We start from the raw sequence: 18,052 nt of genomic DNA, 5'->3' as shown, positions 1-18,052 counted from the left end.
TCGTTGCTCGGTAGACATAGGTTTTAAATTATCCATAGTGGGCCCATGGTTTGGAAATCGAAGCCATTGGTTTGTTGCTTATAACGGTGGATGTACTAATTCTAATTTTTGTTTATTTATTACAAGATAGAACAATGTTAACCTTTAGATTCGTGGCCCACAAACAAAGGTTAAGAAGAGGAATACAGCAACGGTCCAAATTCAAATAAGAAAGGTAGTAAATATTGGTTCCTGGGTTCTTCCAACGTACAAATATTTTCGAGTATGACCGATCGACAGTGGTCCTAGATAATTCAATGGTCTAGATTAGCTGAATAAGGGCCTCACATGTCAGAATTGAAAAATAAACGTATATTTGCACGGATGCGGGTAGGCGAGACGCGTATTGTACTCCGAGTGACTCATGTTGTCGGAAGCTGTGTGGGCCCCACAAAGATGCTCGTGACAAATCCACTCCGTCCATCGGTTTTCAAGACAATAATAGTTTCGTAATCTTCAAATCAGAAAGATACAATACTCAGGTGGTCCACACAAAACGAGAAAGTGAAAATAGAAACGTCCATGGTTAAAACCTTTATGGAGCTGACTTTGATGTTTATATGCCATCCAAACCGTTCATATGGTTATTACCACCCAGATAAACTATAGGAACAAATATCGTTCTGGAAAAAAACCTCTGTGGCCCCCACAAAGTTTCCAATGGTGGACATTCAATGCCCACTGTTTCGTGTGGTATGGCCCACATGAGTTTTGGGTCTATCTAATTTTTAGATTACTGTCTTATCATGGTCTTAGAAAACTGATGGACGGAGTGGATTTGTTACTGTCATCTCTGTGGACCCCACGCTGATTCTGACACCAGGGTGTACGGAATGTCTGTGTACCCGAAGGCACCGCACATGCAATCCGCTTCTAACGATGGGATAGCGTACAAACGGTTGTAAGTGGCCTCTCTCTCTCTCTCTCTCTCTCTCGTTCTAACCCTCCCTCAGGTCAGAACAGCTCTCCACCGTGAAAGAAGAAGAAGGTACGCCAGAAAATCGCCGAAATTTGAAGATCCCAACCCCAGATCTTGTATCCTCTTTTCCTTCCTCTCTCTCTCTCTCTCTCTCTCATTAACTTCCATTGCAGACCACCAGTTCCAATGAGATGCGTATGGGACAATCAGAACCGTCCATATAATGTTGGCCCCACCGCGTGTTACCTTGGCTTAAAAGTGGGTCCGGTACGCTCATCTGGTGGGCCACACTTTACAAAACCAGCTGGATGCGTTTCTCAGCCGTCCATTTCTCCGGTAACACGATACCACCACGCCAGTTCGGCGGCCTGATTTTGGGGCGATGTCATTTGCATGGTGGGGCCCACCTTATGGATGGTCTGCGTCACACACTTGTGCATTGTGAATCTAGGGTTTACACAACGGGCCCATGTTCTGTGAACCAGGCCACTGTTATGATTATAGGGTTTAAAGCATCATCTTCATACTTGAATTGGTCCAAAACAGCTCAAAAATGGGGTGATGTGACCTAGTTTTGGGGGAGATGGATATGGTAGAAATGATCCTATTTTCAATCCTTTTAGGAAGTGATCTTGCTCTCAAGGTTGAAATTGGGCAAATCTCTCTTAAACCTTATAGAGAACCTTGCAAGTAGTGTCGTCTGGTGGTGTTGAATTCCTACACCGCACCAAGACTTTCGTAACTGGTTGATTAATGTTTTGGTGTTCATGTTTAATCATCCCTTCTAATTGACAGTGAGCAATTCTGTAATTGGCATGACATGATCCCCAACAAAAGCTAGTTCGAAATTTTTTTAAGCCGCAGACACTATCTTCTATATAATCTCTTAATGCAAGCATGTATGGTCGTAAGAAGCATGCTATGAAGATGCCTAGGCCCCAAAAGCCCAATTTGCATATCTCATGCCCATCCAATTGGCCTCATATGTTGAGTTGTGCTTAGAGATTTGTAAGAGATAGGGATCCTTTCTGTGATTTTAGCTTGATTCTTTGAAGTCTTAATTTAATAAAGATTTTGAAGGGATCTTTTAGGATGTGGTTGGATCATAAGGCCTTTTTTGCTTCAGCTACTTATGCCTCAAGTAGCTGATGTTGATTTCTACTTATTCAGTAGATATAAGACATACTTACCTATCAAAAAGTAGAAAAGTTTGTGACTTCTAACCTCACATAAGTAATCTCTTTAACTTTACTTGATTTTCTAATATATAATCAAGATGGAATTCAATAATTGCAACAACAGTAGCAAAAAGCATGGAATATTTCATTAATACAACCTCATGCGGTTATGAATACAAGCACATTTGGGACTAGTTGGTATTCCTGACATGACTTAAAAATACAATCCAATACCATTATCAAACTTTAATATAAATCCAGATCAAACTTCAATTTAAATTCAAAACCGAATTAAAGTATTTACAATCATATTTAAGAGTTTAATAAAACATCTTAAGTACGGATGGATTTTTTTTAAAAGTAATCCATGGTGTTTTTCCATTTGTTTACACCTTGAATCATTTCCATCTTTGCCGTTGTCAACTTGCATCTACATTTGAAGTTGATCGACTAGCACCCCCATTGTCATCATTTGGAACCACCAAATACTTCCTCCGCCATATCTCAAATATTAGAGCCCGTCGAGTGTGATGCCTTATGAAATTGTACACCACATATGAAGTTACTAGAATGTATATATATATATATATATATTTCTGCAGCGAATTAGGAGGCATCAATTTTAAGTTGGGAAAGCGTGCTTTTCAATACTTCGAAGCATCTCTTAATCATCTTACGAAGTAGATCGTAGTTGAAACGCTCTCTTGTTGTTCGGGATACTTGTCACTTATAGTCGTTTAGATGATAACGCTCTCCTTTATACAATGCCAGATATTCATTTATATTTTACCCAAATTCGATAACATAATACTTTCCTAAAATAAATTATAAGAAAACAATTTATCCTAACGCTCATTGTAACATGTAGAAATCATCATAGAATGAATGAATTACGACCATTGGCTATGAATTGTATAGAAAATAGCCACTCCGTCATATGAAATTGAAGATTAAACATCTATTTTTTCTTCCCCCCAAAAAAGTACCATGGAATGGATAACCATTACAAAACTCTCATTTTTCCCTTTCTCCTCTTAATCTCTCCCCTTTCTCATTCAATTCCCTGTTATTCTTCCTTTTTGTTTTAATATAATCCTCGTGAATCTTCAAAAAAAAAAAAAAAAAAATTTCTCCCCTCTACATTTCACAGTCATGGCAGTGACTACTGCCAACGTCAACCGTGGTCCAGATGCAGCAGCCGACGCTGGAGCAAGGGCTAGCCACGACAATCTCTCCTTTTCTCCCAATCGCCAGCCGCACCATCTCTCATTCTCCTCTTTCTCTCTTCCCTTCCTCTCCCTAAAACCCACATGAAAAAACCCAAATTAAAATTGTAACTCTAACAAAAAGAATAAAATAAAATAAAATCAAACAATGGGAGGAGGGAGGCACCAATTGGAGAGACATCGGTCTTTCCTTTGGCAACTTAAGCAAAATACCAAAATGCAAAGTTTTTTGGCTTAAGGCCAAGGCAATGTTAAGGTATTGAACAACTTTTAAATGGGAGTTTACCAAATTAACTTTTGACAAATAAGTAGCTGATTTGTTGTTGTCAGCAAAAGAAGTTACGTATCAATGTATGTTCAAACAAGCCCTTAAAAGATACTAAGTCATCAGTGGTTTTCTATTTTGTTTTTTGAGAGATTTGTCTTAGAAGATATTCAGAGCTTGTTTGCATACACCTTGATAAGTAACTCTTTTTTTTTTTTTTACTGACAGTAATAAATCATCTACTTATCCATCAATAATTTGGTAAATTTCTATTTAAAAGTTATTGAATATCTTAACATTATTTATGACTTTAAGAAAAAAAAAATACTTTTTAAATTCCTACTTAAGTTGTTGAAGGGAAGATCAGTGCCCTTTAACAGGTGCATCCCTCCAACATGTGAATTAAGTGCATCCCTCCTTCATTTGAACTACGAGAGAGAGAGAGAGAGAGAGAGAGAGAGAGAGAGAGAGAGAGAGAGAGAGAGAGAGAGATGGTGCAACCAGGGGTTGCCACTATCGTGGCTGGGAGAGAGAGAGATTGTTATGGTTGCCCCTTGCTCTAGCGTCGGCTGCCGCTACCACATCTGGGCCATGGCTGGTGTCAATAGTTGTGAGATAAAGAGAAGAGAAAGTTAGAACGAGAGATTGAGAGAGGGAGTTGATTAAGAGGAGGAAGAGAGATTGAGAGGATGTTGAGATATTTGTAATGGCCGTGCTTTTGATGATTTATTATTATTTTTTTTTATTATTATTTTGGGGGGGGGGGGGAGCATGTGTTGAATTAGACCACTTAAAAATTATGCCAATTTAAACAAGATTGCTTACTTCAACTAATATGCCACCTTAAACTAATTAAATCAATTTAACACTAACGCTTCCAAGCCAAAGTGGGTCTAATCACATAGACTACATAGCATGAATCAATAAGAAACTAGTCTTTCATTCAATAGTGTATATGTGTGTGGGATGTGCTAACTATTTCAATCCTAGCATTCATCTAATCATGCATACATATAATTTAACTAAACAATCACATAAGCATAATTAGAAAATTGTTCAATTGACAATCCCAAACACAAGTATGTATGGTGGTTCGTTTTCCCTACTATACTCCCAGCGGATGCACTCTCCTTGAGTGTACCGGAATTCATTATCGGAGGTTTTAAATCAGGTTCACCTCTAACTATACAAGCGTACACTCTCGTCGGAGGTCACCCATGTCGGTGGCCTATACAAGAACTTACCACGTACACACCCATGTCTGTAGCGTACACAAGGACTTACCACGTATACACCATTGGCTAGAATAAGAGAAGTTCACTGTTTCTCTATCCAAACTGTTGGCACGTTGAACTGCACTGTTGATGGACCCTGTATAATATCATAACGTGTGTTGTCGAACCAATGTCCTCAACCATGCACATGCTAACTAGCATGCACCATTGAGCCAATATCCTCAACCATTTTTTATTTTTTTTTAAATGCTTGTTCTTTTACTTGCCTTGTTTGTTCTTTCGAACGTCTTGCAAAATGACAAATTCTTATGGTGTCGTTGTGCATGCAATGGCCATCACACATTTTGGTAAGCTCGCATGCGCTTATAAGCCTCCATCTACATGCCACCAAATAACTTGTTGATTGTAATCAACCAATGTAATATTCTATTACATTGTGCTTGTGGGAGTCTTGTGCTCTCATTGCCGATCCTAAGCCAGGATAAAGGAGGGTTGCGTTGGGTTGACAGCTGGTGTCAAGCTTATGCCATGACTTGTTGCAAGGATTCATGTAGCCAACTGGATAAGGCTCTGATGATGATGATGATGATCTACATGCCACCAATGTGTTCATGTGACACATGGATGAGGGATCCAAACTCTGTTAGGTGGGTTTGGATCTCACACCCATGTGCCACATTGGCATACATGGTGGCATGTAGATGGGCAGCCTTATGCACATGTGGGGGCTTAGCAACGTTTTTTTAAATTACATTGAATAAATTTACCAATTTGACGGTTTACATGTGCACATAGTCTAGTCCCCTAGTTTAGGTGTCATTATGTTGAGATGACATTCAATCAATTTTCTCTCCCAAAATATAGTATGTGATCCACATGCACAGTAGCAAGTGGGCATTAAATCCTTGGATTGTTCTTTATACAATTCTTGAACAAATGGTTTCAAATTTTCAATACCGTCTGGCAAAATCTCTTTTCTGAATATATGAGCATTCATTGATTTTCATGCTGTAAAGCCTCTTACACAGAAAGTGACATGAAAAATCAACAGTGACATATATTTGGATAATTGTTTTACTTTTCTGAATATATGAGTGTTCATTGATTTTTCATGGTGTGAGGTCTCTTACACCGAGAAAGCGACATGAAAAATCAACAGTAACATATATTTGGAAAATCTTTTACTTGTGTGTGTGTTTCAGTTGTGTAAGAATAGCTATTCAACTATCTAGTCTTGTATAAGTGAATCTACACATCAAGCCAAACTAACCTATGTGATGATGTCTTTTATGGAATCTTAGTTAGGTTACTTGCTTCAACCATGGAATGCGACATGGAAAGTGGTTCAACAACAGCAGAGGCATTAACTTCATGTCCAAAGAAAGATCAGATTCAATCAGCTGTTGGCCCAGAGTCCACAGGTTCTGGTGACTTTGCACAGCCCGCATTGGTAGTAGGATCTGTAGACCCAATTTCGTCTATTGAACATGTTATGTCTGTAGATCTTACCGGGGCTGAAATAGGTGTGGAACCTGAATTGGAGGTTATACCGGTAGCACCTGATGACAGCAAACCACATGTTGGGAGGGAGTTTGAATCAGAAGAGGCTGCCATAGAATTCTATAATGCATATGCCAAGCTATGCGGCTTTAGCGTACGCCTTAATCAAGTAAAAAAATCCCAGAAGTTGAAGGTTGTGGTTTTCCGAGCTATGTCTTGTTCCAAAGAAGGGAAGAGAGAAAGGAAGTTTCTAGAGAATTCAGACCGCAAGAGAGCTCCGAGACCAATCACTAGAATTGGTTGTCCTGCAAGGCTTGAGGTTAGAAGGGAAGCGGAGAATAGATGGGTTGTGACAAAGTTCATTGAGAAACACTGTCATATCTTGACGGACGCAGAGCTTGATTGTGAAATGTCAAAGTTTGTTCGGCAGAATGGCTTAAGACGTCTTTTCAAAAGGTTTATAAATGCAGCGGTGAAGTCAGAACTGACTTTTGCATTTGCCATGGAACGCATTATGAGGTTAACTGAAGAACTCAAAGAGATGGCTAAAGAAGACGCTTTAATTGTAGGGCATAACCAAGCTCCAATCGAGCAGGTTAGTACTGACATGTGGCATGAGCCAATGTGTTCTTCAAAAGGAGTTTGCATCGACTTTGGAAGTGGGCTAGCTCTATCTTCGACCGATATCTTGTTCCATGATCTGAGCATCATGCGAGACAATGTTTGTTGTACGAACAAAAGATTCAAGTGTGGTAAGGAGCTTGCTATCAGTGGCAAAGTGGGGGCAGGGGCAGGGACAGGGACAGGTGTTGTGGAAGGAACGTGGATGCTGAATTAGGTATTTTTCATTCCATTTCCAAATTGAAAAAAAAAAAAAAATCAATGTTTTTGTTGTTGCCACTAATGCTAGTTAATGAAAGTTCTCCGCTTATATTCCTTGAATGCTCTCACATCTTACTAATACCAATGATGCACATTGAAATGCTTTCGGTGCTTTTTTATTTTTCCACTCATTTCTATTGGATTTGTGTAGATTCTGGGTTCTGTATCTTGTGCACATCTTTCTGCTTGAATGAACTTATGTTCATGCAGGAATATTGTATATTTTCTATCAAAACTTCCAACTTTGCTTCATTTGAACTGTTTCTTGTATAAACTCATGTTCACCTCATTATTATTTAATGTCATTTCCATGATAGCCATTTTCTATTGAAGTCCCCTGAAATTCGCATTGTACTTGCAATCTAAGGTAAGAGACGTCCAATTGCAAGCCACCGGCTTTCCAGAATGTTTCAAACATTCTTCTAGAAGGAATTGAAATTTCCGTTAATATTTGAAATAGTTTTGGATTTTTATTGGCATGGTGTTGTTGTTGTAATCTCCAATCAGGTCTCCCATATTTGGGTCTGGTAGGGGTCAACCCGATCTCTGCCCATTTACTAATCAGGCCAAGAATTCCAGCCCAAACCCTACCTGTGGTTAATTACCCTATGGCCTGATGGTAACCACTTAAAATTCATCAAGCCGAAGCCCAACCTGACCCGACCAGACCCATTAAATTGTAACTGGGTCAGGCTTCACTGACTTAACCCAACCCAGCATGACCACACTCTGGTCTTACGATGGAATATGGGGCTAAAAGACTGCACAGCATTGCACAATTAGCAGATATATGCTATTGTCTATTAATTCATTTCAGGTTTTGGGCTGAGTCAGGTCATCTGGCCTAAACCATTCATAAGCTATATGGGCAGGCCAAGTCGGGTAGCGTTCAACCTGGGGTTGACCCATCTACTTAAACGGGCCACATTTTCTAACCTGAGCCTGACCACTACCCTTTTAGCCTGACCCCTAACAGGCTGATCCGACCCATTGCCACTCCTAGAGTTCAAGCATATCTCAGAAGCATGGAATGTCATTTCAGTTGCATGTACTAGAAAGGATCCTAAGCATGCATCGGCAACTGGATTTTGGAGGTATGTGCACACTTACAGCAGTCCCTCATGTGTTTATAATGTGCTTAGATTGCTGAGGAGGTTGTTTTCAGTGTAGGAAGAATGCAGACCTACTGCGTCCTGCATAGATCTTTATGGTTTTGAGTCTGTTTTTCATGTTTTCTCCCATTATTTGGCCACTGGATTTTAACCTTTTTCAGCTTTTGACCTTGTGTGAAATCCACAAAATCAAAGATCCTCAAATATCGATGCAAAGACAGGTTGAAACCGTGGTCTAAATTTCCAAGAATGCATGGTTGATGAGAAGCCGATTTCTGCCACGTAGGCTATCCATGGTGGGAGACCGACCATCTGAAGTGCATGTGTGGTCAACATGATGATATCCATGGAACACTGATGTCCATGTCTGATTAAAGGATTATATGCAGGTAACTGTGATTACTTGATTCATGTATTTAAAAAAGAAGAATGGTTATTAGCCAACTTGTACATGTGTAGGAATGGAAGCAAGGAGGGTATCTGTAATATGCTTTGTTTGTAGGCCAGTTTGTGGGAATCAAAAACATTCTGGGGGGTTGGATTCACCTGAAAAAGGCCATAACCTTAAATTCAAAGCTATTCCCCGAACTTTGTCTTGTGTAATTCTATTATGTGGTTCTATCATTCTTTTTCATTTCATTTTGTTTTGTTCTCTTTTCTCAGGGTTGTGATATATATGGTCTTTGCTTGGTAAGAGGCCGACCCGTGTATTTTTCAAGTTATCATGCAATTCGATAGTGGCATTTCGGTTTGTTAAAAGAAATACTTTGAAATATAGATCTTGTTCTTTGTTATGCTCTTGCCTTGTGTTTTGTACTCTGTTTGTCACTCTAGAAGATCAAGTAGCCCTAAAAAAGGTTGCATTTTTTCCCCCCTTGAATCATGAGTCTGGAGAAGCCATTACACAACTGCTTGGGAATTGCTCCTTGCAGTTTGGAATCATTCTCTAAACCAAAGGTTGTGATTTCATATGGCAAGGTGGGTATTATGCGTCATGGTTGTAAAACTTGCCGACTCGGCTTGAAACTCAGCCGAGTCAACTCGGTTCTATTACTCACACTGACTCAAATTGAGTCGTCCAGATTGAGATTCAAAGTGGAATTCGAACCCTCAAACCTCTGCAATGTGTTTGGACGGATTGCATCAGTGTGCTGTCTGGTGAACTGGTGTTAAAATCTCACCTTGCTTTTTTCGAGCTTATTATAACTATTTTAAGTATAAATACTAATGGTGGAACTTTTTTAATTTTCTAATTATTAAAAATTAAGTTGGGTCAAGACTTTGAGGGAACCTGAACTGGCTGAACATCTGAATGGAGCCAAAATTTCTAGTTTTTGAACTATATTTCAACCGTAATGGATGTTGGGTGAGAGTGTTTGTGTCCTTTCTAGATTTTGAATGACTTGATGGACAGTCCTTGTTGGTTGGTATACCCTCACTTTTGGATTATGGATTTACAAGCACAATTTCTAAAGTAGTGTGGTTGCTCTTGAAAGCTTCTTACAAATCCAATTGCTGTACGGATCAATATGGATGTGATGTACATTTGCCACCAGCTCTTGTTGAAGAAAAGAAGTGCTGTGACACTCTTAAAATGCTAATGCATGAGATGCATGAGACAGTGCCATACATGAGTAGAACAATGAAGGATTATCAGCAATTCCCGAATCAGCATCCCTCGTGGTGGGTTGGTGACAGGTCTTCGGATGAGCAACTTCTTTCTAGCAGTCGTCCACAAAGACCCAGATTACTCACATAGCTATCCTCGTCGAATGTAGATGCTGAATTGCCCTTGAAATCCGGTAGCCTGCTAGAGAGGTTGTTGATGACAATTTAATAAGAGAGAAATGTCCTTCTCAATAGACCACATGGTTACTATCCATTGAATTTGACGCAGGATGAACGTGATGAGGTCGATCACTATCTTCCTCAAGGATAGGTACTCCGAATCCATAGAGCTTCCCTGGACTCCTCACGGAGACTTCTCGAATCCATGAGGAAAGAAAGGAATAAAATAGAAATAAATTCTAATAAATTTGAAATTCAATTAATGAATGAAATAAACGAGTTCACAACCCATTAAATAGGGATACCAGGCAATGAGAGAGAAATCAGAAGCAAATTATTACTAAAACTCTTAGAATTGTCGTTATGTCTACTAGTGTGCAAGGTTTTCGGCCAAAAATAGTAAGTGTGCTATTTGGCTTCACCGTTGAAGAGTTATAATTAAACTAAAACTTACTATTTATAGTAAAAACGAAATTAAAATAGGGAAACGACCATCGATCTGGGGTTATTTTCCAAATCCGGCTTGTGCAACTTAACATAGCCGGGTTGGGTGGCTAAAGTAGCTTGTTCTACCCCCAAATCATATATTTTACATCCGATAACTCATTCCAAATTGTGAGATACGCCCGATTTAAGGTCTAACGGTCCGGATCACTTCTGTCATCGACTGGGCCTTTTTTGATCCATCTTGCCCATGAAACTGTCCGCAACCCGCTCTACATCAGAATTGCATGTGGGCTAAGATGTTACATGCATTTGACATCTCAGCTATTGAAGAGGTCAGCTCCACCTAAAAAAATCATTGTCTGGGCCAATATGTAGAAAATGGTGGCAAACAATCGACGGCTCATGGATGAGTGACTTATAATGTACCGGTCTGGGTGGATCCTTACCTTAGAAACATTGGACTTTTTATTTATTTATTTATTTTGTTAGCTTGTTGGAATCCATACAAAGACCCCAGTGTTGAAACAAGGTATCCTTCACTCCGTCTACCACTTGAGCTATGGATCGGATTGCTAGACTTTCTTTTATTGCATGTCATTGATAGAAAAGAGAAGGCTGCTTTACCGGTTGTGAATTTTTATTGAGGACTATTTACAGTGCTGTGACCTTATGGGCGGGCCAGATAGGCTTTGGTGGCCAACATGATCATACATCAGTTATGAACTCCCTCGAAGAAATTGGATTGCATACTGAGTTACTCAGCTAGCTTTTATCATAGTGTGTCCACTCGGTTGGGCCCACAGTGAATATATTTGGTTTATTAAATTGAAACATATCCAAAGCTCAAAGCAGACCATACCGTAGGAAACAGTGGGAATAATTATTTCCACCGTTAAAGCCTTCCCATTGCCTGGAGTGATGTTTATTTGTCATCCAATCTATTCATAAGATCATAAAGAGATGTTTGAAAGGAAAACACAAATATCAGCTTGATCCAAAACTTCTGTGGCCTACAAGAATTTTTCAATGGTAGACGTCCAATTCATACTGTTTCCTTTGGTGTGGTCCACTTGATCTTTATAAATACTTCACTTTTGAGCTCATATAATAAAATTATCTGTTAAAATGGATGGACGGAGTGGATAAAATACATATATCACGGTGGGCCCCACAGATTTTACTCAGTACGCAATCCTCTTCCTCTCTTAACAAGCACATCGATGGTGGGCCCATCAGTGTGAATGCATGAAGTTGATTTTTGAATTTTGAGTGGTATGTGAGTCACGAGATTCCATGTGTCTGATATCTTTGGAAAAAAGTAGCTTTGGATGCCTTTTCTATCACATCATATACGCATCTTTCTCCTCTGGTGGGTCCCATTACATTTAATCACTTTACTGGCAATCTTGAATGAGTGTACTATGATTTATTCATGATTGTCAGAATTAGGATATTTGGAGATTCAAATCTATCAATCTGAACCGTTCACTAGATCTGGAACATAGTTTTAAGGTCAACTATTAAAATTGACACTGAGCGGATGGTTGAAGCATTCCATAAGTTTTCCTTCTCTTACAAAGCTGTTTATTTTCTAAGCCGTGGATGGAATGGATGGGATTGGCTGATAAAAGGAGTGCTTTAAAATAATAAGCCATCCATCATGGTCTCTAACAAATGGATGGTTCAGATTGTTAGTTGGACTTATTTATGAGCGAACAATCTGGACCGTCAATTTTATAAGGTACTGATTGGATGCCTGGATTTGTCTGATTTTTTGCTTCGTACGCCATAGCATGACTTTCAGAGCTAACCTCGTTCTCCATGTTTGCATCTTTCACGCTCCTCTTCTTTCCTTCTCTACATTTGCATCTTTCACTACTCTCTCCCTCTCCCTCTCTCTTCCATATCTTCAGAGTCCTTCCCATTTCCTACTTCAATATCTATTTGAACTCAAATTCCTCCATTCTTCCCATATACATACTAAAACAACTCTTTCCCTCTCTCTCTACCATATCTTCAGAGTCCTTCCCATTTCCTATTTCAAATTCCTCCCTTCTTTCCTTCTCCACATTTGCATCTCTCTCTCTCTCTCTCTCTCTCTCTCTCTCTCTCTCTCTCTTCCATACCTTCAAAGTCCTTCCCATTTCCTATATTTACACCTCTTTGAACTCAAATTCCTCCCTTCTTTCCATCACCACCAAAAGCAGAAAACATGGTTGATTCGATCGTTGATTCACTGGTCTCACTTGCCATAGAAAAATTGGCCAAAGTTCTTGAAGATGAGGTGGTTTTGTTGGTGGGTGTCACCAACGAGATCAAAAAGCTTTCCAGTACGTTCACCTTGATCCAAGCTGTACTTAAAGATGCTGAAACTCGGCGACTGAAGGACGAAGCTGTGAAGAAGTGGTTGGAGAATCTCAAAGACGTGGCCTACGATGTGGATGACATACTAGATGAATGGATGACGGAAGCTCTCAAATCACAAGCACCTGATGAAGGTGGTGTGTCCCGTTTCAGTAAGAAGAAGGTAACAAGGTTCCTGTCGCCTGTTATTAACTGCTTCAATTATGTCGTGTTACGCTGGAAATTTGCGAGTAGGATGAAGGAGGTGAGGGGTAGATTAGATGATATTGAAAAAGATAAGAACCTATTGGGTCTTAGAGTAGATAGTGGGGAGAGGGAGAGGGTGGATAGTGAAGTGAGGCGGGGAGAGATCAGAGAGCGAGAGACTGGCTCCCTACCCAATCAGCTGTCAATTGTAGGTAGAGAAGGTGAAAAAAATGAAATTCTAGAATTCCTGCTGGGGGAGAGTAGTGGAGAGGTGGAGGTCATGTATGCTGTCATTTCAATCGTTGGAATGGGGGGCTTGGGCAAAACCACCCTTGCCCAGCTTGCCTACAATGATGAGAAAGTGAAGGGGCATTTTGATATGAGAATGTGGGTGTGTGTTTCTGAAGATTTTGACGTGAAACGGATTACAAAATCAAGCATAGAATCTGCAACTGGGACTGGTTGCGAGTCATTAGACTTGGCCCCATTGCAGGATCGCCTCCGTCATAAGTTACACTCAAATCGATTCTTACTTGTGCTTGATGATGTTTGGAGCACTAACAATGAGATGTGGGACAAGCTGATACCTCCCTTCCAAGAAGGTGCACGGGGGAGTCGAATCATTGTAACCACTCGCAGTGAAGATGTTGCATGGGCGATGGGAAGGGGTCGCATACATAAACTGGCAGGCTTATCCTTTGACGATTGCTGGTTATTGTTCAGCCGTGGAGCGCTTGAGCATCAGAGTGAGCGTTCAGAGTTGGAAGTGATTGGAAAGAAAATTGTAATGAAATGTGGAGGGGTGCCTCTTGCAGCGAAGACAATAGGGAGTGCCATGGGCTCGAGAAGGACGAGAAGGGAATGGGAGCTTATCTTGGAAAGCGATGTATGGAATTCAAATGATGTCTTACAAGGCATTTTACCAGCTTTGTTACTCAGCTACTATGACTTGCCTCCTGCTTTGAAGCAATGCTTCGCATATTTATCCGTCTTCCAAAAAGATTGGTGGATAGAGAAGGATATGATAGTCAAGTTATGGGTGGCACAAGGTTTCATCGGAACCAGAGATATGGAGGAAACTGGTGGGCTGTATTTCGATGATTTACTAAGACGCTCGTTGCTCCAAGATGCAGAACTCGATGATGATGATGATCAGAAAGTAGTCAGTTGCAAGATGCATGATTTAGTTCATGATCTTGCACAATCTGTTGCTGGAAGTGAGTGTTCAGTGGTGGAGATGAGAAAGCAATCCTCATTGAACCTAAATAATCTCCGCCATTTGTTTTTAATTGACAGTGATGACGCAGGTGACAGAGATGACAAAGTTGACAGTGATGACGCAGGTGACAGAGATTGGGCCACCTTGTATAAGGCACAAAAGCTGCGGACGTTGCTACGTGACTCAACAATCTCCAGGGTGCCAAACAATTTATTTCATCATTTCAGGCACCTCAGGGCATTGGACTTGAGTTACACTAGCATTCAGAAATTGCCTCCAACAGTAGGAAAATTGAAGCACTTGAGATATCTTGATTTATCATGGACAAAGATCGAGGAGTTGCCAGAGGAGGTGAGTAATTGTAGAAATTTACAGACCTTGAAACTCAATTGGTGTTTGCTTCAAAAATTGCCTAGAGGGATGGGGAAAATGATTGGCCTGAGACATGTAGAATTAGAAGGCACTGGGAAGTTGAAGTACTTACCGCAGGGCATAGGGAAACTAAGTAGCCTTCGGACATTAACAAAGTTCATAGTGGGGGGTGACGATGAAGGATGTAAATGGGGAGAACTGAAACACCTCAATCATCTTCAAGGAAGTCTTTACATTAAAGGCTTGGAAAATGTGAGGAGCAGAGACGAAGCTAGAGAGGCAGAACTAAATAAGAAGCAGTACCTTCATTCTCTAACCTTCGAATACGACGATGAAGCATCGGGTGATGATGAGCAGAAGAGAACAGAGGAGGTGCTTGAAATCCTGCAGCCCCACACAAACTTGAAAGAGTTGAGAATATGGAGATACGGAGGTTCCAAGTTTCCCAAGTGGACAGAGGATCCGGTTTTCTCCAATCTAGTCAAGGTGGAACTCTTTTTTTGTTTTAAGTGTAAACAACTGCCTGGTCTTGGGAAACTACCATCCCTTAAATACCTTTATATTGAAGGAATGAAAGAGGTGAGAAAGGTGGGTGGTGAGTTTAGTGGGGATGATAATAATGATGGAAGTGGTGGTGGTGTTGTCTCATTCCCAAAGCTGGAGAGCCTCTCCTTCATATTCATGACAAATTGGGAAGAGTGGGAATTGAGAGGTGGAGATGATGGAGAGGTTATGCCATCACTCCTGGAATTAGGAATACATTACTGCCCAAAGCTACAGGCGTTGCCCAGCAACCTTCCACCGCTCCTCCAGAAGCTGACTTTGTGTGGAAGTGATGTTGGAATGTCATCCGGTGTGCCCTTACCCGTCCTCCCCAACCTTAACCATTTGGAGATTTGGAGAAGTGATGAGATGACATCGTTCCCAAGTGGTTGGTTGGGACAACTCAAAGCCCTCCAAACTCTGGAGATCAAAACTTGTTTTAATTTAAGGTCTCTACCAGAGGAGTTGCAACACCTCACCATGCTTCAAAAATTGGACATCTGGCACTGTCCAGAGTTGACATCTCTACCAGAGGAGTTGCAACACCTCACCATGCTTCAACAATTATACATCCGGGACTGTCCAGTCTTAGAAGAACGCTGCCGAGAAGGAGGAGAAGATCGCTACAAGATTGCCCACATCCCTAATATCACAATTTTTCCTTAGGATTTAATTTTAAACAAGAGAGGTTTATCAAATGTTTACTGCCTTTTTTTATTTGTTTGTTGTTTAGGAGGTCAGGTTGTTTGTCCCCCTCCTTATTTATGTAATTTTTCTTTTTTCTTTTTTCTTTTATTAATAAAGCTTTTGATGATACCGTCCACCGTCACACCTCACGCACGCGCGCACATACGAAAATCCATGACTGCATAGTTGCCTTTCTCAAAGATGAGAATAAAAATGGGCCTGGGCTCAGCCCAGCATAACAAACTGCTGGGCCTTTCTCCAAGCTTTTTTTAATCCGAAAAAAGAAAAAGAAAAAGAAGTAGGATCCACTTTTGATAGAGGGCGCCCCTAAAAATCTTTTGGATTCAGAGATCATAGCCGTTGATTTTTATGCCTTTCTCCCCAGTAACATGAGTGTGTTGCAAGCATGACGCAATCACGTTGTAAGTGGGTCCCACCTGATGTGTGGACCTGCCTATTAATTCTTTCTATGGAGTTATACCAAAATATTTTTTTCAATAATTGTGTACATCCAAACTTATCTTTAATTAATGAATATAGGGTTATCTTTCAATGATCTAAGCCGTTTGTTTGACGGGCCTCTCCTTACATGGGCGATAGGTAAATTATCTTAGATTACAATCCTTCAATCTTTTGCTTCTATTCCTTTATAATAATTAGAAATAAAACCTGGCTCATTCACTCATCAGACTGAGCCATAGGACATGATTTAGAGTGGTGTTCCCCATAACATATCTAGGTGCATTGAACCAATATTATTTGAATGGTTAAGACTGTCCAATGAGGCCTATGATATATATCTATGGTTTGGAATTTTTGAAATGAATCCAATAATACTCTAATTTATGGTGAATATATCAATCTATTTATCTCATAGCACATGCCTCACATCTCATGAATTAAGTTTTTTGCAACTCACTTATGATGCCCACATCACATAGGTTCTACCTCACACGAGACACAAGTCCTGAATGTATCCTACATCCCACTTGATGTAAAAATGCCCTGCATTATAGTAAGATGCTAATGTAGAGCAGGTTGTGGGCACTTTTATGTCCAAGATGGATCAGAGAAGACTCGATCAGAAGCAAAAGGCATCAAGACCATCGGAACCTTAAAATAGGCATATTTCGCAAATTGGAATGAGTTACTTGACGTACCATATATGATTTTGGGGTAGGAGGAGCTACTTTAGCCAACCAACCTAGCAAAGCCGGATTGCCCCACGCTGAATTTGCTAGATTCCATCATATGACGGTCGAATTCCATGTTTATTTCCATTTTTACTATTTTTAGTAATTTTAGGCTATATAAGAGTTGTGTCCAACATGAAAAGTATTTAGGAAATTAGAAAATTAATCTGGTTAAGTCACATAGGACACTATAAAAAGTAAATTTACGTATCATCTCATGTGTGCTTAAGATCCAAGCTGCACATAAGGATTTGCTCACTGTATAATACCCTTGCGCAAACATCAAGCCATTCTACAAATCAACAATCTACATTATTAGAATAAAATGTCTTCGGTACTTGTATTCCTTTTTATACACTATAGCTCATCTTAAAAGTTGGAAAGCCAAAATTTTTCCAAAAGCATTAAAACAACAGGCCCAATATGATGGATGGCTTGGATTTCACAAATGTGTGCCGCATGTGGCGTAAATTTATATAAAGAAACAACTTTTGAAAAGACCTTCGAGTCAAATATTACTAACCGCTGGTATGGTCAACTTGAGATTTGAATCTACTTAGATTTTTTTAGGCCATGCCTTCAAATGAGCTGGAAAAAATAGATGGATAGCATGAATATACAACACATGTATCAAGGTGGGCCCACAGTCATGGACTGACTGAACTGGATGTTTAACGGAGCAGATTAGGTACTACCCCACCATGGCCTAGCTAAAGATGGACGGTTCTATATGGGGCTTTGTGGGACTCATCATGATGTATATGTTTTATTTACACTGTCGGTTCATTTTAAAAGATCATTCTAAGGCATGGTCTAAAAAGGAGACATATTGAAGGCTTAAGTGGATGACACCATTGAATACGGTGGACCCTATGAAGATTTCAACGGTGGTTGTTA

The 18,052-nt window shown here is 40.1% G+C and overlaps 2 protein-coding genes across 7 annotated transcripts in view; both read left to right on the top strand.

Annotated features, from left to right (window-relative positions):
* The first annotated feature begins 946 nt into the window (after positions 1 to 946).
* LOC131250804 (uncharacterized) overlaps positions 947 to 18,052 on the top strand; it is a 31,003-nt gene continuing 13,897 nt past the window's right edge. Inside the window, exons 1-3 of one of the 5 annotated variants that reach the window (XM_058251128.1) lie at positions 4,533 to 5,209; positions 6,164 to 7,200; positions 8,578 to 8,607. In XM_058251128.1, the coding sequence (XP_058107111.1) occupies positions 5,158 to 5,209; positions 6,164 to 7,200 (1,089 nt within the window). In that variant the 5' untranslated portion in view covers positions 4,533 to 5,157 and the 3' untranslated portion in view covers positions 8,578 to 8,607. Of the gene's footprint in view, positions 1,075 to 4,532; positions 5,210 to 6,163; positions 7,201 to 8,551; positions 8,608 to 18,052 lie in introns of those variants that run through there. The other 4 variants (XM_058251127.1, XM_058251139.1, XR_009173453.1 and 1 more) reach the window with 4 other exon arrangements.
* On the top strand, positions 12,436 to 16,101 carry LOC131250800 (putative disease resistance protein RGA3). 2 transcript variants are annotated; one of them, XM_058251123.1, is made up of 2 exons: positions 12,436 to 15,181; positions 15,662 to 16,101. In XM_058251123.1, exons 1-2 carry the CDS (start codon positions 12,804 to 12,806, stop codon positions 15,939 to 15,941), a joined length of 2,658 nt encoding a protein of 885 aa, XP_058107106.1. In that variant the 5' UTR covers positions 12,436 to 12,803; the 3' UTR covers positions 15,942 to 16,101. The 2 variants fall into 2 exon arrangements, with proteins under 2 accessions (XP_058107106.1, XP_058107105.1); XM_058251122.1 differs by having other exon boundaries at positions 12,438 to 14,448; positions 14,485 to 16,100.

The sequence above is a fragment of the Magnolia sinica genome, chromosome 7, assembly GCF_029962835.1.
Source record: "Magnolia sinica isolate HGM2019 chromosome 7, MsV1, whole genome shotgun sequence".
NCBI classification, from domain to species: Eukaryota; Viridiplantae; Streptophyta; class Magnoliopsida; order Magnoliales; family Magnoliaceae; genus Magnolia; species Magnolia sinica.
Note: the sequence above shows the minus strand (reverse complement) of the source record. Positions and strands in the feature narration are given on the sequence as shown.